Genomic DNA, 20,048 nt, shown 5'->3' on the forward strand with positions numbered 1-20,048 from the left:
GTGTGAGACCCTGTCTCAAAAATAAAATAAAATAAAATAAAATAAAATTTAAAAATTAGAATAAGAAATAATTTAAAATTCTGAAAAACATAAAGTAAAAAAGATAGTTTCCTTGGGGTTTTCTGTGCTACTGCGGACACAGCACATAGTAGGTGCTTAATCCATACTTAATTTGAAAAAGAAACAACATTGTGCTAAGTAAAAGAAGCCAGTCATAAAATGTCACATATTTTATTCCACTTACATGAAATGCTCAGAATTGGTAAATCCATAGAGACAGAAAATAAAGCAATGATTGCCAGGGGATGGGGCAGTGGGGAGTGACTGCTGATAGGTGCAGAGGTTCTTGTTGGGGTGCCGGAAATGTTTGGGAATCAGATAGTTGTGATGGTTGCATAACATAGTGAATACACTAAAGCCACTGAATTGCACATGTTAAAATGAAGTTTTTGTTGTATGAATTATATTTCAATATTAATTTAATTTAATTTAATTAATTAATTTATTTTTTGAGATAGAGTCTTGCTCTGTCACCCAGACTGGAATGTGGTGGTATGACCTTGGCTCACTGCAATCTCCACCTCCCGAGTTCAAGTGATTCTTGTGCCTTAGACTCCCAAGCAGCTGGGATTACAGGTGTGCACCAATACACCTGGCTAATTTTTGTATTTGTAGCAGAGACGGGGTTTTGCCATGTTGGCCAGGTTGGTCTCGAACTCCCGACCTCAAGTGATCCGCTTGCTTTGGCCTCCCAAAGTGTTGGGATCACAGGCGTGAGCCACCATTCCCGGGCCATATTTCAATAATAATTTCAAATATGTTTTTTTAAAAAAGGACAAAACAGGGTAACTTCACATAATAGGTACCATGAGGACAAGAGAGTGAAATGCTGGAAGACGCAGTGGCTGGCTGGGGCAGGTGGGAGACTGCCTCAGTCAGGGTGCTTCCATTGTATGGGATCTGAATTATGACTAGGAGGCAGCTCTATGTATATCTAAAAGGTGATAGACAAAGGAACAGTAAGTGCAAAGTTCCTGAGGTGGGGACTCAGGAACTCATCCAAGCATGGCATGTTCAAGGAGCAGATTAGTGAGTTGGGACGCAGAGGAAAAGGGACAAGAGACTCCTGTAGGGAAAGGGAGCTGACCAAACAGGGCCTTGCGGACTGCCAAGAGGAGTTTGGGTTTTGTTTGCAGTAAAATGGGGAGCCATGGGATGATTTTGAGCAGAAGAGTAACATGATCTGAAACATACTTCAAAAAGACTGCTTGGGCCAAGCACCATGGCTCATATCTATAATCCCTGCACTTTAGGAGGCTGAGGCAGGAGGATCACTTGAGGCCAGGAGTTCAAGATCAGCTTAGGCAACATAGCAAAAATAAAATAAAACAAAAAGTTATTTTATTTTTCTACAAAAAATAAAATAAAACAAAAAATTACCCAGGAATGGTGGCGTGCGCCTATAATCCCAGTTACTCAGGAGGCTTAGGTAGGAGGATGGCTTGAGCCTGAGAGTTTGAGGCTGCAGGGAGCTGTGATCCCACAACTGCACTGTAGACTGGGCAACAGAATGAGACCCTGTCTCTCAAAAAAAAAAAAGAAAAAAAGAAAAGAAAAGAAAAAAGAAAGAAAGAAAGACTGCTTGCACTGTCATTGTAAGGTAAATACAGCTACAGACATACATTTTGGTCAAAGATAGACCACAAATACAATGGTGGTCCCATGAGGTTATAATATGGTATTTTTACTGTGCCTTTTTTGTGTTTAGATATGTTTAGATACATAAAAACTTGTCATTGTGTTACCATTGCCTGCAGTACCCAGTACAGTAACATGCCCTATGGGTGTGTAGCCTACAAGCAATAGGCCATACCATAAAAGCCTGGGTGTGTCAGAGGTGACACCATCTGGGTTTGAAGAAGTCTGCTCTAGGATGTTCACGTCGAGATCGCCAAACGACATATTTCTCACAACGGATTCCTGTCATTAGGCGATGCGTGACTGTGGCAGGCAGGTAGGAGTAGAAGCAGAAAATGTAAGTAAATCCCTTTGACACTGTGCTTGTGACCTGCAACACTCAGTAATTGCCAGCCATCTTTCATAAGCTAGAAACAGGCCAGCTTGTCATATTTATTTAAACACAGAAAGTCAAGGCCCTGGGTATTTTGATCTTTCTGTCTTGATGCTGCCTCACCTCCCTGTTCTGAGTCACCAGCCCTGTGGATTCTTCCTCTTCCACCCTCACCCCTTTGTGTCCGCCACACTGTTCCCACCCTAAGACCTGATGACCGATAGAAACACTTGCTTCCTTGGCTTACCTTTTATCTTTTCCCCTTTAAAAAATATCATAGTTTTGGCCGGGTGCAGTGGCTCATGCCTGTCATTCCAGCACTTTAGGAGGCCGAGGCAGGAGGATCACTTGCACCCAGGAGTCTGAGGCCAGCCTGGGCAACATAGTGAGACCCTGTCTCTATTTTTAATTTTTATTTATTTATTTATTTTTGAGACGGAGTCTCGCTCTGTTGCCAGGCTGGAGTGCAGTGGTGCAATCTTGGCTTACTGCAACCTCCGCCTCCCGGATTCAAGCAATTCTCCTTCCTCAGCCTCCCGAGTAGCTGGGACTACAGGTGTGCACCACCACACCCAGCTAATTTTTGTATTTTTAGTAGAGACGGGGTTTCACCATGTTGGCCAGGATGGTCTCAATCTCTTGACCTCATGATACACCTGCTTCAGCCTCCCCAAGTGCTGGGATTACAGGCGTGAGCCACTACACCTGGCCTATTTTTATGTTTTTTTAAATCATATTTTTGCTTATTTCAAATGATACATCATTTGCAGAAAAAAATTATAAGCAAAAGGAAAAACAATACCCATGACCCACAATTGAGAAATAACCATTACCAAAACAACATTTCAACATGTTATTCCTGTCCTTTTTTATTCTTTGGTTTAAATTTTATTTGTAGTGAGGTCATACATGCACATAAGTTGAAGAGTCAAATTTTCTAAAAATAGCAATCCCCACTTCGCTCTCTCCTCTCATTTCTGCTTCCCCAGAGACAACCACTTTGAGCTGATTTTTTGGGTATTTAACTCCATGTCTTGGAATAACATGCTTCTATCACCACTTCTTAATTTTTCTGTTTTCAGTAAAATCTGCTTTCCCACTCTGGGCAATAAGGGTTCTGCCCTCTTTCCCTCCCCTCACCTGCCCAGCACATGCAGAGACCCTTCCCATCCTTTATTCTCTCAATATAGTTACATGGTTATTCTTGTGAGATTGATATTTACTGTCTACAATTATTGTGACTATGTAAATGCCATTCACAGCTGAGCTCCATGGTAAACTATGATGACCTTTACTTTTCTCCTTTTCTGTAACTTTTCATTTTTCTTTTCTTTTTTTTTGAGATGGAGTCTCCCTCTGTCGCCCAGGCTAGAGTGCAGTTGTGTGATCTAGGTTCAGTGCAACTTCCACCTCCCATGTTCAAGTGATTCTTCTGCCTCAGCCCTCCAAGTGGTTGAGATTACAGGTGTGTGCCACTACGTCCAGTCAAAACTATGATTTTTTTTTTAAAGGGAGAAAGAAAAAAAGTAAGCCAAGGAAGCAAGTGTTTCTATCAGTCACCAGGTCTTAGGGTGGGGACAGTGGGGAGGACACAAAGCAGGTGAGGGTGAAGGAGGTTTTGAACTCCTGACCTCAGGTGATCCACCCACCTCAGCCTCCCAAAGTGCTGGGTTTACAGCTGCGAGTCACTATGCACGACCTGGAATCTGCATTTTTTCACAAACTTTCTCAGAGAATTACACCTGACTCCACTGAATTCTACAAGCCCAGATTTTCTATTTTTGCTTAGTAATTCTAGTGCCTGTTATATGCTAAGTGGTCAGGGCCAGATTAAAATGTTAGCATCCAAAGGTATTAAAGAAATTATGTCCCACTCTTTCCCATATATGAATCAAAATGAAATGATAATAGATAACAAAAATATATGAAGAGGGCCGGGTGTGGTGGTTCACGCCTGTAGTCCCAGCACTATGGGAGGCCAAGGCGAGCAGATCACCTGAGGTCGGGAGTTCGAGACCAGCCTGACCAACACAGAGAAACCCCATCTCTACTAAAAATACAAAATTAGCCGGATGTGGTGGCACATGCCTGTAATCTCAGCTACTTGGGAGGCTGAGGCAGGAGAATTGCTTGAACCCAGGAGGTGGAGGTTGCAGTGAGCCGAGATTGTGCCATTGCACTCCAGCCTGGGCTCCAAGAGTGAAACTCCATCTCAAAAAAAAAAAAAAACCTGATGAGAAGTCCAACAGATCTTGTTTTTCCTACGGTGTGGTGGGTAGGAGAATGGCCCTCCAAAGATGGCCATGTGCAATTGCTGGCCCCTGTGAATATGTTACGGGGCAAGGATGAATTAAGTTTGCAGATGGAAATAGGGTGCTAATCAACGGACTTTGAGATGGGGAGATTATTCTGATTATGTAGGTGGGTCCAATGTAGTCAGAAGGGTCCTAATAAGGGAAAGAGGGGCTGGGCGCAGTGGCTCATGCCTATAATCCAAGCACTTTGGGAGGTCAAGGCAGGTGGATCACCTGAGATCAGGAGTTCAAGACCAGCCCGGCCAACATGGTGAAACCCCATCTCTACTAAAACCACAAAAATTAGCTGGTGTGGTGGCGGGCGCCTGTAACCCCAGCTACTTGGGAGGCTGAGGAAGGAATTGCTTGAATCTCAGAGGCGGAGGTTGTAGTGAACCAAGATCATGCCACTGTACTCTAGCCTGGGTGACAGAGCGAGACTCAGTCTCAAAAAAAAAAAAAAAAAAAAAAGGCAGGGGGGGGCGGGGAAGAGGAAGAGGAAGACAAGAGAGTCAGAATCAGAAGTAGAGCATGGGGTGATGCAGTCCTTGGCTTTAAAGACAGGGAGTGGGCTATGAGCCATGGGATGCAAGCAGCCTCTAGGAGCTGGAAAAGGCAAGAAAGTTTATTCTCCCCTAGGGCCTCCAGAATGAATGTGACCCTGCCAACACCTTGATTTTAGCCCAGTGAAAATCTTTATCTTCTAACTTACAGAACTATAAGATAATACATTTGTGTTGTCTTAAGCCAATTCTTTGCCATAAAGCTCTTAAAATATATCCCCTTTTGGTTCTGCTTCTCTGATTGAACCCTGACTGATACACATGGTAACCAATTTGATTCCCTGTTTAATAAAAGCATTAAGGATAAAATTATTGGCCAGGCGCAGTGGCTCATGCCTGTTATCCCAGCACTTTGGGAGGCTGAGGCAGGTGAATCACTTGAGGTCAGGAGTTTGAGACCAGCCTGGCCAATGTGGCAAAACCCCGTCTCTACTATAAATACAAAAATTAGCAGGGCATGGTGGCACACGCCTGTAATTCCAGCTACTTGGGAGGCTGAGGCAGGAATCGTTTGAACCCAGGAGGCAGAGGTTGCAGTGAGCCGAGATTGTGCCACTGCACTCCAGCCTCAGTGACAGAGTGAGACTTTGTCTCAAAAAACAACAGACTGGGCCTGGTGGCTCACGCCTGTAATCCCAGCACTTTGGGAGGCTGAGGCAGGAGGATCATGAGGTCAAGAGATCAAGACCATCTTGGCCAACATGGTGAAACCCTGTCTCTACTAAAAATACAAAAATTAGCTGGGCGTATTGGCACATGCCTGTAGTCTCAGCTACTTGGGAGGCTGAGGCAGGAGAATTGCTTGAACTGGGAGGTGGAGGTTGTAATGAGCTGAGATCGCGCCATTGCACTCCAGCCTGGGCGACAGAGACTCTGTCTCAAAAAAAAAAAAAAAATCCAAAGAAGAATGGTATTTCATGACATGTGAAAGTAATGCAAAATTCAAATTTCAGTATCCATAAAGTTTTGTTGAAACACAGCTACGCCTATTTATATTTGTATTATTTATGCTGCACACAAACTATAGAGTTGATTTGTTGCTACAGCGATCGTAAGGCCCACAAAGCCTTCAATATTTACTGTCTAACTCTTCACAGAAACTGGTCAGGGAGGGCTTCCCTGAGGAGGGGGACATTTAAGCTGAGACCTGAATGACAAGAAGACTGGAGGTAGCGGGCAGAGCTGTCTAGGCAGAGAGAACAGACAGCAAAGGCAGTTTTCTCTCTAATCTTGTAACAGTCTTCTAAAGAAAAGTGTTATTAAGGAAAAAAAAAATGAGGGGGCCCTGAGGCTCTGAGGGTGCTATAGCCTCTCAGGGTCACGGAGACTGTAGGTCCTGAGGACCTGAGGAAGGGTTGGGAACTAGCCCTGTCTGGCACCAGAATTTGTGGTGCCATATGCTGGCCCCTTCTCGGCCTGACATAGCATAGGAGCCCAGAAACTGCATGTTGAATGGCTTTATTTATCTTCCTCGGGGAAGGACCAGGGATTTTAGATTCATCCTCAGGAATAGGTGAGAAAGCCAAGGACTCACCCATGGGCATGAAAGCATGTTCTCTGCAGCCTCATGGTTAGTGGCAGGCTCAGAAGAGGCCAAGGTCAGGAACTCCATGACCATCACAAAGCCCTCATCTGGCCTTGACAGCAGAATCTGTGGCAAGGGCAGTAGGCGAGACATAGGATAGAGAAGAGTAGTGAATTCCAGCTATGTGGGGTTTCCAGCTTGGTGAATTCCAGTCATGTGGGGTTTATTGGTACTGGTAGAAAACAGTAGCCTCAAGCCCTCAGTCGACAAGTGTGGCCAGAGAGAACCCCACTCTCAATCCTTTGTAGACCAGGTCATTCCCGCCAGGCTGTGTGCTAACAGAGGAGAGTAGGTTATTAGCCCCATTTAAGAGCCAGAGAAATTAAGGCAGTGGAGAGCAGCAGGGCTACTGGTTAGAAACACAGACTCTGTGCCTGAATCCTAGCCTTGTCATTTGCCAGCTGTGGGACTGCAGGCAAGTGCCTTGATTTCTCTGTGTCTGTGGATAATGATGGTATCTATCTCAAAGCTATGTAAAGAATTAAGGAAACAATAGCCCAACACCACACCCGCAGGAAGGAAGCAAGTTTATTATTACTCAAACATTGGTGGATCCTGATGACATTCTCTCAGTTAGCTGTAGCAATCTCAAGAGACCTTAGAGGATGGAGAACTCAAGGTTAGAGCCAGATTTCTTCTCTACCTAGTTCCTCGGGGCCAAAACCCTTACACCATGCTTAAATCCTCTTTCAGACGCCATAGTCCATCAGCAAACCCTATCTTCAATATGCATCCAGGAGTCCAACCATTCCTGCCACCTCCTCGGTATTACTTTCATCCAAACTGCCATCAGCTGTCACCTAGATTATTGCAAAAGCCTCCTCACTAGCCTTGGGGCTTCCATCCTCTCTCTCTCGCCAACCCCCAGTCAGCTCCCAGGCAGCAAAGCTCATGTTACTTCTCAGTTCAAAACCCTTCTGTGACTTCCTAACACACCTAGAATTAACTGATTTATTTACTCAATGATTATTTATTATTGAGTGTCTATTATGTGCCAGATACTGCTGTAGGCATTAAAGATAAAATGGAGAACAAAAGAGACAAAAATTTCTGCATCTCATGGAGAGAGATGGTTAATAAACAAGTGTATAAGTAAAACATACGGTAGGTTAGGTGTCATGTGGAAAAACAGTTTAGGGAAGGCGAGGGGCCTTGGATTTTAAGTAGGGTGGTCAAGGAGGTCTAACACACAAGATAAGGGTTAAAGAAAAGGCCAAACGTAGGAGAGGTGGGAGCCAAAGAGCCACCCAGAAGAGCATTCTAGATAAAGGCTCAACAAGTGCAAGGATGGAAGTATTCCTTGTGAGTCTGTGACAATAGTGGAAAGTGAAAGTGTGTGGGAGGGGAGATATAGAGCCCCATGTCCCCCTCCCACACACTTCAGAGGGGAAAAGGGGGCAGGGTTGAGTCCTGTACATTCCCCAAGGTTTTTTTCTCTGATGGAGATTGGAAGCCATTGGAGGGTTTAAGCAGAGGAGTGATGAGTTAAGGGATCACTCCAGCTGCTGTGTGGAAATCCATAAGGAACAGGGGTGAGTCAAGACCCTGAATGGAGCGTTGCAATTATCCAGATGAGATAGAGTGGCTTGGATCAGGAAGGGAGGTAGCAACAGAAGCGGTCAATAAAGTCCAAAGTCCTTACGATAGGGTCCCAGTCCTCCCGATGGGGGTCTCACCTACCCCTCCCACCTCACCTTGTTCCCTCCCCGCATCCCCACCCCACCGGCCACTGCTAGGCACATAGAAGGCATCTACTAAGCATGTGTTGAATCAATGAACTGCTTAATGAATGGTCCACCCCTAGATCATCAGCATCCATTTTAACGCTAGGCATATAGTCTGAACTCAATACATGTTTACAGATGAAATGCTGCACTGTCCTGTCAAGTCCAGGCGGTTATTCCTCTCCACAGCCGAAGGAAAGGCTCGGGTTGGGGAAGTGTCCCCCTGGGGTCTCTCAACTTAGGCTACAGGCTGGGCATCCTTTCTCAAACTCTTTTAGCACAGCGAAGTCGAGAGCACTGGGCGGAGGGTGCTTGCTTGCCCTCAGGGTGAGTCACAGTGACCTCACAGGAGTTTCCCCAAAACGTCCCCGGCCTGTGATGGGGAAAAGCCGGAATCTCTCGGGCTCAGGTGGTCATGTTGCCCAGGCCGGACAAGCGTCCCGAAAGCCCGGGGAGGGACTAAGAGACAATCCTCCCACGCGCTTTCTCCCACCCTCGGGCCACTGAGACGCAGGGACAGAGGGCCGCCCCCGCGCGGCCGAGGCCCCGCCTCCCGCTCGCCCGCCCGCGCCTCCAGCGGAAGCCGGAAGCAAAAGCGGGTCCTGCTAGCCCCGCAGCTCCGAACTCGGTGGTCCTGGAAGCTCCGCTGGATGGGGGAGAAGATGGCGGAAGAGGAGTGAGTGGGCTTTTTCCCGGGCGGCAGAGGCGGCGGGGCTGGGCCCCGGCGGGTGACAGCGAGCGCCTCAGTCCGCCCTCAGGCTCCGGAAGGCGGAGCTTCTTTTGCTGGTCGGCCAGGACTGACCAAGCTGGTGCCTATGAGGGGGGCGGTATGGGCGGGCCTGGGCCCAGGTGGGCCTTGCGTTCTCTTGGAGGTCGGTCCCTCGAGTTGGGAATCTGCCGCCCAGCGCAGGCCCCGAGAGCGGCCTTGCGGAAAATGCAACACATATTTACTTTCCCAGTTTTCGGTTATCTCGTGGTTACTGAGCCCTCTTCCGCCTCCTCCAGGAAGTCGTCCGGGTTCTCCACACCCACGTCCTACGTAGCCAGTCGTCTCCTCCTCTGTAACGATCAGTTTTCATGTCTTTCTCCTTCAATAAGTTTCGTTCAGTCATTAACTGTTAGCCATCTACTCAATTCCAGGCCCTGGGCACATAGTAGGAAAGGAGGCCGACCAGGAGCCGCTCTCTGGGAGCTTCCATTCTAGTGGGAAAAGAAGACCATAATTAGTCACGATGGTTTCAGATCGTGATTGATTAACCCTATTTGTGCCTAATGTTCTGTTATTGGAACACTAAGTGTGTGGGAGCTATTTATATCCTACTGCTCAAGGTCATCGCCAAGGTCAGATTTTTCTCACATAAAAATTGCAAACTCTGCCGTGAATGGGTTAAGTGTTCCTAAGGAAGCAGAATAGAGTTAGGGTTGGGGAGTCCACTCAGGAAAAAGTGACATGCAGCAGAAACTTGAATGACCAGAAGGAGGGGTAGGAGAAGTAACATTAGGTTCAAAAGGCCTGGTTGAAGAAAGGGTTTAGTGCTTTTGAGTGACAGGCAGCATAGCTGGTGTGTAGAGAGGAGGGGGGATTAGCTGAACAAGGGGAGATAGGGAAGGACGATCTGTGTCCTCCAGGTACTTTTGGACAAGTCCAAAAGTCATCTCCATACCTACAGGGCAGAGTCTGTTGCAGATTGTAGATGCCCTATCACTGTGGAATGAGTACGTGAAGATGAATAAGGAACCCCTTCATTAATACTGGACTCCTTCACCTGATAACTTTTCAAATATATTTCTTGGCCGTATGGGGGTCATTTAATGTAATCAGATACTTATTGAGCAACTGCTCCATCCCAGACACTAAACAGGGCCTCAGCAGCACAAAATGAAAGAGGCAATATAGCCCAGCGATTTCAAGTTTGGGTTTTCAGTTTGATTCTGCCACTAACTGAGATGTTGGTGAAGCTTTGCAACCTCCCTGAGCCTTAGTTGTGCATGGGTAAAAAAGGGAAAGTAATCATACCCAATCAGACATGTTATACCTATTAAATGAGAGGTAATTGTTACTTAGTTCCTGAAATGAAGCAGTGCTCAGAAAATATTAACTTTTATAGTCACAGTTACAGTTATTATAACAGTATTGCACTAGTCCACAATCCCAGCACGATGTGAAAGAGCTGTGGGAACATAAGCAATGGAGTGGGTAAATTCGGGTGAGGTAAGAAGGGGTAATAGGAGGTGACATTTGAGCCTTTTGAAATCTGAGAAGGAATTTGTAAAGTAGGGTAGGGCATGCCCAGATCAACCACTGGGCAAATTCAGGTGGCTTCTTCAACTTGCAGAAATAATGCAAGGAAAAGAATGTAAATTGGAGAAACAAAGGTGCTAAGTAGACAATGTTGGACCTTGGAAAGTGATGAGACTCCAGTTTGCCTTGGAGTTTTAATCCCCCAGTATTTGCCAAAGAGCAGGCAGCATTTCATTTCTATACTAGTTCTGATTCCCTACCATTCCTGTCCTCTAAGTGGCTGCATTCAAAAACACCAGAGGCCACTAGTAGTGCTGTGCAGCCAGGGATTTTCTTAATAAGTTTCTCTCCAAGACCTGCCTGTTAGTTACAAGACTTGTGAATCCCATAAAGTTCTTGGACAGCTTCTCTTTCTGGTGTGAGGTGTGTGAATTGATGTTCTGGGACCCTTTTCTATTATGTAATTATGCTTTTTATGTCCTCCAGGAGGTTCCCCAATACAACTCATGAGGGTTTCAATGTCACCCTCCACGCCACCCTGGTTGTCACGACGAAACTGGTGCTCCCGACCCCTGGCAAGCCCATCCTACCCGTGCAGACAGGGGAGCAGGCCCAGCAAGAGGAGCAGTCCAGCGGCATGACCATTTTCTTCAGCCTCCTTGTCCTAGGTGAATATGGACTCTGTCATCCCCATCATCGGCCATCCCCAGTGTCTGTGTGCTCGGTCTGTGTGTTTAACCCTGTCACTCCTCTTGACTGTGTCAAGTCTTCCTCCCATTTGGTTTTCATATCAAACACTGAGGGAACATGTTCAGTTTATAACATCGTAACAGGGAACTCTCTTCCTTATAAAATCATGGCGCTTAGCAAGTTCCAAAGAGCTCTTAATGTAGTATTTTAGCCTTTGAAAGAAGGATTAAAAAAATTTTGGCCTAGAAAGAATCTTGAGGCCCGGCATGGTGGCTCACATCTGACATCTCAGCACTTTGGGAGACTCAGGTGGATCACTTGAGGTTAGGAAATCAGGCCGGCGCGGTGGCTCAAGCCTGTAATCCCAGCACTTTGGGAGGCCGAGACGGGCGGATCACGAGATCAGGAGATCGAGACCATCCTGGCTAACACGGTGAAACCCCGTCTCTACTAAAATATACAAAAAATTAGCCGGGCGAGATGGCGGGCGCCTGTAGTCCCAGCTACTCGGGAGGCTGAGGCGAGAGAATGGCGTAAACCCGGGAGGCGGAGCTTGCAGTGAGCTGAGATCCGGCCACTGCACTCCAGCCTGGGCGACAGAGCGAGACTCCGTCTCAAAAAAAAAAAAAAAAAAAGGAAATCAAGACCAGTCTGGCCAACATGGTGAAACCCTGTCTCTACTAAAAATACAAAAATTAGCTGGGCGTAGCGACACATGCATGTAATCACAGCTACTCAGGAGGCTGAGGCACAAGAATCACTTGAACCTGGGAGGCAGAGGTTGCAGTTAGCCGAGATCACGTCACTGCACTCCAGCCTGGATGACAGAGCGAGACTCTGTCTCAAAAAAAAAAAAAAGAATCTTGAACATCTAGTTTAATTTCAAGTTCTGCTCAAAGGAGTGTGCGTATGTGCAGGGGAGGAAGGAGCAGGGGGTAGGGTGGCAGAAGGTGGGAGGAGTCAGATGGGAGAATATCTGACCCTCTACTCCTAGCTTCAATCAGAGCATCATTTTGTGTTCATATTTATTAGACTTCCATGTGAATTTTATTTAACGGTTTTGCTGCTGATTGAAAGAGCAGAGATCCTTGCCCTAGCACCCTGTTTTCCTTAACCTCTGTCATTCTCATTAACTATGGTCATGACTTTTGCCATATCTGTGCACCACCTGTATTGTTAATTTAGTTATGTGCTATTTTTGTTTAAATGCATTCACTTTCTGAAAACCTCATTTTGGGCCGGGTGCGGTATATCATGCTGGTAATAGCAACACTTGGGGAGGCCGAGGCGGATGGATCACTTGAGGTCAGGAGTTGGAGACCAGCCTGGCCAACGTGGTGAAACTCTGTCTCTACTGAAATTACAAAAATTAGCCGGCTGTGGTGGTATGTGCCTGTAATCCCAGCTACTCAGGAGGCTGAGGCAGGAGAATTGCCTAAACCTGGGAGGCGGAGGCTGCAGTGAGCCAAGATCGTGCCACTGTACTCTAGCCTGGGAGACAGAGTAAGACACTGTCTTAAAACAGGGAAAAAAAAAAAAAAAAAAAAACTAATTTTGTTCAACCTTCTCTTTTAGTGTGTGAGGAAATTTCAGCATAGAGAAGTCAAGTGACTGTCATACCAGGCTGGTATAAGACTAGAGACTGATAACCAGGTTACCAGATAGCTGTCGAGAGGTTTCGATAAAAGACAAAAACTTAAATGCCACCCAGAGTGCCTATAACTCCATCTCAAAAAACAAACAAAAAAGAAATCCAGTTGAAACTACACAACCACTTTTGATTAGCTAAGGAATAAATAGCTTTGAGTTTGACCCAAGTTCAAATTGTTTTTTTGTTTTTTTTTTTGAGATGGAGTCTTTTTTTTTTTTTTTTTTTTGAGACGGAGTCTTGCTCTGCCACCCAGGCTGGAGTGCAGTGGCCGGATCTCAGTTCACTGCAAGCTCCGCCTCCCGGGTTTACGCCATTCTCCTGCCTCAGCCTCCCGAGTAGCTGGGACTACAGGCGCCCGCCTCGTCGCCCGGCTAGTTTTTTGTATTTTTAAGTAGAGACAGGGTTTCACCGTATTAGCCAGGATGGTCTCGATCTCCTGACCTCGTGATCCGCCCGTCTCGGCCTCCCAAAGTGCTGGAATTACAGGCTTGAGCCACCGCGCCCGCCGAGATGGAGTCTTGCTGTTGCCCAGGCTGGAGTGCCATGGCGCGATCTCGGCTCACTGCAAGCTCTGCCTCCCAGGTTCATACCATTCTCCTGCCTCAGCCTCCCAAGTAGCTGAGACTACAGGTGCCCACCACCACGCCCAGCTAATTTTTTGTATTTTTAGTAGAGATGGGGTTTCACATCGTTGGCCAGGATGGTCTTGATCTCCTGACCTCATAATCTGCCTACCTCAGCCTCCCAAAGTGCTGGGATTACAGGCGTGAGCCACTGCGCCTGGCCTGTAATCCCAGCACTTTGGGAGGCCAAGGTGCGTGGATCATCTAAGGTCAGGAGTTCGAGACCAGCCTGGCCAACATGGTGAAACCCCATCTCTACTAAAAATACAAAAAATTTTAGCCGGACATGGTGGCATGCCCCTGTAATCTCACCTTCTTGGGAGGCTGAGGCAGGAGAATCACTTGAACCCCGGGAGGCGGAGGTTGCAGTGAGCCGAGATTGCGCCACTGCACTCCAGCCTGAGTGACAAGAGGGAAACCATCCCCCATCCCCCAAAAAAAACCAAAAGCAAATTCTTATTTGAAAGTGAAACAAACATTACATTTGCTGCTTTTCTTTAATGATACCAAAGTCATATTCCTAATGAGATTAGATCTTTTCAGAAAGTTGAAAGGTGGAACCGGTGTTTTTTTTTTTTATTTCTCTGATGTGTATTAGGACTGTTTTTGAAGAAAAAGTATAACTTCTCTTACATTTATCTCTGGTAAGTGGTCAAAAATTTTAATAATACACTTGAGGCCAGCAGTTTGAGACCAGCCTGGGCAACGTAGTGAGACTCTGTCTCTATAAAAAATAAAAGATTTTAATAATATAGTCTTTTTATTTGAAATCCTAGGACTCATCCTTGTCTGTCATAGTTTCAGAAACTTTTAAACCCATACTGAAAAGTCACCCTGGTAATTTTTTACCCTGTAAATGTAGTTGAATTCTATTTCTAGGGGATTACTTCAACAATGAAGGACTCTTTTTTGTTTTCTTTTTTCTTTTGTGATAGTAGTAAAAGACAAAGATGAAAAGCATTTCTTTTTGTGATTAAGAAATCTTTAGTAGCTGAAGTCTTCCTTCAGGATTGAGGAGTATTATTAGTCTATTTACACTGCTGTCAGTTTGATATGTTAGACAATATAAAAGGTGGGCCTGGAAAAAAAAAAAAAACTTTTGTAGTCACTTTTTTTTTTAAAGGGAAATTTAAAAGTATAATAGGACTTTTAAAGTAACTTCCAGGGTGTGGAGCATTTAAGATTAGATGTACAAAAGACCACAAAACAGGTTTCTATAATGTACCTTTTATACCAGGCAAAATCCTACCCAGTGTTAATACATCTTTGGGGCCAGAAAGGCTGAACTGTATTTAATAGTCCTGTATATTTCTCTTGGATTGTCCTCTCCAAACGGATTATAAACCTAGACTCTAGAGTCACACCAATGTTAGGTGGGTTTCATTTTCACCTAATCAGATTCTTGATAGTTTATGAGTTACTATCTCTGCTTATATGGAGGTCAGCATGTATTAGCAGAATAAAATGATGCTTTCTTTTTAAGTAATTTTGAAGGCATTGTTTCCCTGTTGCATATTATTATTTATTTCTGATTAGATATCCAAACATTGAAAATCTTTTTTTTTTTTTTCAAGATGGAATCTTATTCTATTGCCCAAGCTAGAGTACAGTGGTGAGATCTCACCTCACTGCAACTTCCGCCTCCTGGGTTCAAGTGATTTTCCTGCCTCAGGCTCCCAAGTAGCTGTGGTTACAAGTGCCCGCAACCACACCCAGCTGATTTTTGTATTTTTAGTAGAGATGGTGTTTCGCCATGTTGGCCAGGCTGGTCTTGAACTCCTGACCTCAGATGATCCACCTGCCTCAGCCTCCCAAAGTGCTAGGATTATAGGTGTGAGCCACCACACCCAGTTCAAACAATGTAAATCTGATAATGTTTTTAAAAATTGCTGTTATTAGGTAACTTGCTAATTCATGAATAAATGAACTCAAATGAATTAAAGTAAATTAGCCTATAGTTTATTCTAGACCTCAGAACTCCTGACCTGGAATTTATTTGCCACATTTGGTTACTCTTTTAGTTAATTCAAATGAAATGGTAACTTTTGTGTCCTCTAAGCACATCACAGGATTACAGTGTGTTCCTCTTTGTTGAGAAGGGATGACAAAACTCTGTAGTTACTTTTGACTTTTAGAAGCTTGAAATCAGTCGACTTGCATTTAACCCTTGTTGATCTTTGACTCCACAAGAGAAAATGGGGAATCATTGTTATTTACTTACAGTAGATTAATAATTAACATTACTTGACACATACATTTTATGGGCATCGAAACTTAATGGAGTTATTATAATTGATATGTGTTTTTATATATTTTCCATAGTCATTACTCCAGGCATGAAAAATTGGAAGCACACCCTCCATACCACACAGTTTTTGCCCTTTCTTGCTCGGTTTTTTTCCAAGTGTACTTGAAAACATGTGCTTTTTTTTGTGTATACAGATGTATATTTGTAAGCACATACACAAACACAAATAATACGTTTGGAGTTGCGAATTTGTTTTGACCTAAGTGGGGTCTTATAACTTGCCTTTTCATCTCACAGAATGTCTTGGAGATCATTGTGTTGGTGTTTTTTCTGTCTACCTCATTCTTTTTTTTTTTTTTTGTAGTAAAATGCACATAACATACATTTACAATTTTGAACACTTTAAAATGTACAGTTCAGCAGCATCTAGTACATTCACAATGTTGTGCAGCCATCACTACTATCTAGTTTCAGAAGATTTTCTTCACCCCAAAAGAAAACCATTAAAAGTAGTCCTTTCCCATCCCTCCCTCTTCTAGTCCTTGGCAACCACTATTCTGCTTTCTGTCTCTAGGAATTTGCATATTTAGAATACTTCATATAAATGAAACCATATAATATGTGGCCTTTTGTGTCTGGTTTCTATTACTTAGCATACTATTCTCAAGATTCATGTTATAGCGTATGTTAGAATTGCATTCTTTTTTATGGCTGAGTAATACTGCACTGTATGGATATACCACATGATGTTTATTCATTCATCAGTGAACATTTGGATTGTTGCTACCTTTGGGCTATTGTGAATACTTCTGCAGTGAACATTTCTGTACAGGCTTTTGTGTGGATAAATGTTTTTATTTCTTTTGGGTGTATACCTAAAAGTGGAATTGCAGTCAAATGGTTACTCTGTGTTTAACTTTCTCAGAAGCTAGCAAATGTTTTCCACAGGGGCTGCACCATTTTACAAGGGTCACAATTTCTCCATGTTCTTGCCAACACTTATTTTCTGGTTTAAAAAAAAAGATAGACTGGTGGTGGCTCATACCTGCAATCTCAGCACTTTGGGAGGCTGAGGTGGGCAGATCACTTGAGGCCCAGAGTTCGAGACTCGCCTGGCAATATGGCGAAACCCTGTCTCTACTAAAAATACAAAAAAATTAGGTGGGCGTGGACGTGATGGCATACACCTGTAATCCTAGCTATTTGGGAGGCTGAGGCACTAGAATCATTTGAATCTGGGAGGTGGAGGTTGCAGGGAGCTGAGATCGCACCACTGCACTCCAGCCTGAGACAGAGCGAGACTCTGTCTCAGGGGAAGGAAAAAAAAGTATAGCTATCCTAGTGGATATGAAATTGGTTTTTTTTTGTTGTTTTTTTTTTGAGATGGAGTCTTGCTCTGTCTCCCAGGCTAGAGTGCAGTGGCATGATCTTGGCTCACTGCAGCCTCTGCCTCCTGGGTTCAAGTGATTCTCATATCTCAGCCTCCCATGTAGCTGGGATTATAGGTGTGCACTACCGCACCCTGCTAATTTTTGTGTTTTTAGTAGAGATGGGATTTCACCATGTTGGCCAGGCTGGTCTTGAACTCCTGACCTCAGGTGATCTGCTTGCCTCGGCCTCCCAAAGTGCTGGGATTACAGGTGTGAGCCACTGCACCGGGCCCTCACTGTATTTTTTTAAAAATCTTACATGTCTTTCCAGTGAATCATTGTATTTTGATTTTAGTTTCCCTAGTGACTATTGATGTTGAGCATCTTTTGTCTATGCATGTCCTATGCTCATTTAAAAGCTGTGGTGTTTGGCCGGGCATGGTGGCTCACACCTGTAATCCCAGCACTTTGGGAGGCCAAAGTGGGCGGATCACAAGGTCAGAAGATCAAGACTATCCTGGCTAATACGGTGAAACCCCGTTTCTACTAAAAAATACAAAAAATTAGCCAGGCATGGTGGCAGGTGCCTGTAGTCCCAGCTACTCTGGAGGCTGAGGCGGGAGAATGGCATGTACCCGGGAGGCGGAGCTTGCAGTGAGTCGAGATCGTGCCACTGCACTCAAGCCTGGGCGACACAGCAAGACTCCGTCTCAAAAAAAAAAAAAAAAAGCTGTGGTGGTTGTCTCTTGGCTGTTGAGTTTAAGAGTTCTTTATATATTGTGGATACTACACCCTTATGAGATATATGATTTGCAAATATTTTCTCCCCTTCTATGGATTGTCTTTTCAGACTTTATTCTTTTTAATGGCTGAAAGCTATTACTTGGCATTGATGAACCTTATATTTAGCTCTTTCTGTAGTAGACAGTTTCCCCCTTTGCTCTTAAAGCTGCAAAGAGTTGTTTGATCTGTGTATGAGAATAACTTAAATTTTAAAAAATCTAGCTTGGTACAAAGGAAGAGCAGAAACTGGTTCAACTCTCTTGGTCTATTTTCTGTCCACTTATGTGCTTGTTTGCCTTTTTTTTGTTTTGTCTAGACATTGAGCATGTTCCTTAGTCACATGTTATGTTTATGCACTGGAACTTTTTTCTTGCCCTTAGTATTTAATGTAGGATTTCTAACTAGGTTAAATATTTATATAAAAATAACACCACAGATTGATAGTTTAAAGCGCAGAATGAAAAGAGGACAAAATGTCTACATTTACAACACTCTGGGCACCTGGTGCTTTTTGGTGGGATTAAAGAAACCTCATTTGTCAGTGCAGCCTCTGAGTGTGACCAGTTAACAGCCATGTGGATTGTTTAAACATTTCCTTGAAAAAAATAACAAAATTAATTTTAGTCCTGTTAATAAATACTGTGGTTGAGCTGGTATACTATCTAGGTGCCCAATAAAAGAAAGAGACATGCACACTAACATTTGGATTAGAAAATTACATTTAGGAATAATTTTTGTGAAATACCCTATTTTTTTGGGTGGGGGGCAGAAATATCCCTTTCAAAATATTTTATTTTGCATCTTCTTATTTTCTTTCATGACAACACCTGTGTGAGGAAAGTTAGACATTATTCTATTTTGGAGGTTGAGGAGTGAAGGCATCCAGCCAGGAGGGAGGTGGTGGGGTGCACTGTGGTTAAGAGCAACAGATTTGGAATCTGACTCAATACTGCAGCACCTACCAGTGGTGTGACAGGTGCTGTGATGTCTTGAAGCCTCAGTTTTCTGATCTGTAATCAGAGAAGATAGTGGTAATGACAGCTAGTTCAGAGGGGAGTTGGAGGATTGAATGAGAGAGTATTTGGGGTGTTCAGCCTAGTTCATGGCTCATGGGAAGCCCTCAGCCAATGAGAATGGCAGGACACAGCTGCACCCAGCTGGGGGGCAGGAGTGTTCCATATTCAGATCTCTGATGTTCTTGTCACCAAACCAAAGTGTTTACTTTTTCCTGTTTGTAAAACCCTCACTTCCCTCCATGTTAAGAGCCAGTCACATGGTGGCAAAATAATTTGTGTCAATGCAATCTGTTGTAGTTACATTTTATGTAAACGTGATTGATTTCATTGACTTCCTCTTCACCAAATAGACTGTTCTAGTTGATAATCACTTCCAAAAAGTTGAAGACCATTTCTCAGAATCAGAAAAATTTGAATAATTTTAAATGATTATATAAGGTTTAATAGCTTGTGTAAAAAAATAGATTTCTGGCTGGGCACTGTGGCTCACACCTGTAATCCCAGCACTTTGGGAGGGTGGATTGCTTGAGCCCAAGAGTTGGAGACCAGCCTGTGCAACGTGACGAAACCCTGTCTCTACTAAAAATACAAAAAAAATTAGCTGGGTGTGGTGGCATGCGCCTATAGTCCCAGCTACTTGGGAGGCTGAGATGGGAGAATCACCTGAGCCCGGGAAGTTGAGACTGCAGTGAACCTAGATCATACCACTGCACTCCAGCCTGGGTGACACAGTGAGACTCTGTCTCAAAAAAAGTAAATTTCTGTTCCTCTTCCAATAACTACTGGAAAACAAACTAGTTCAGGCAGACGACGAAGTATAGAGAAAATATAATAAACATTGTAAATGTACCTCCAGATTAAGAAATGAGACACGAAAAGCACAGCTGAAGTTCACTGTGTTATTCCACTTGTCCATTTCTGTGAGGACCCCCCAGAAATAACCACTGACTGGAACTTGGTGTTTGTCATTCAAAATTGGGTGTTTTTTTTAAAACAATGTCTTTTTTTTTTTTTTTCTACAGCTATCTGCATCATATTGGTGCATCTACTGATCCGATACAGATTACATTTCTTGCCAGAGAGTGTTGCTGTTGTTTCTTTAGGTAAGTATGTATTGGTGATTCCATAATGAAAGCAGTAACAGTAACTACAATTTTCTGAGTGCCTCTTTAGTGCCAGGAACCACAA

The 20,048-nt window shown here is 44.1% G+C and overlaps 1 protein-coding gene across 1 annotated transcript in view; it reads left to right on the plus strand.

Moving 5' to 3' along the window:
* Positions 1-8,665: 8,665 nt before the first annotated feature.
* The window catches only part of SLC9A8 (solute carrier family 9 member A8), an 80,441-nt gene continuing 69,058 nt past the window's right edge, over positions 8,666-20,048 (plus strand). Inside the window, 3 exon segments of the mRNA XM_033186703.1 lie at positions 8,666-8,913; positions 10,966-11,147; positions 19,883-19,963. Coding sequence (XP_033042594.1) covers positions 8,888-8,913; positions 10,966-11,147; positions 19,883-19,963 — 289 coding nt within the window. The 5' untranslated portion in view covers positions 8,666-8,887.

Source organism: Trachypithecus francoisi, unplaced genomic scaffold (genome assembly GCF_009764315.1).
Source record: "Trachypithecus francoisi isolate TF-2019V2 unplaced genomic scaffold, Tfra_2.0 Lachesis_group21, whole genome shotgun sequence".
In the NCBI taxonomy this organism is placed as follows: domain Eukaryota; kingdom Metazoa; phylum Chordata; class Mammalia; order Primates; family Cercopithecidae; genus Trachypithecus; species Trachypithecus francoisi.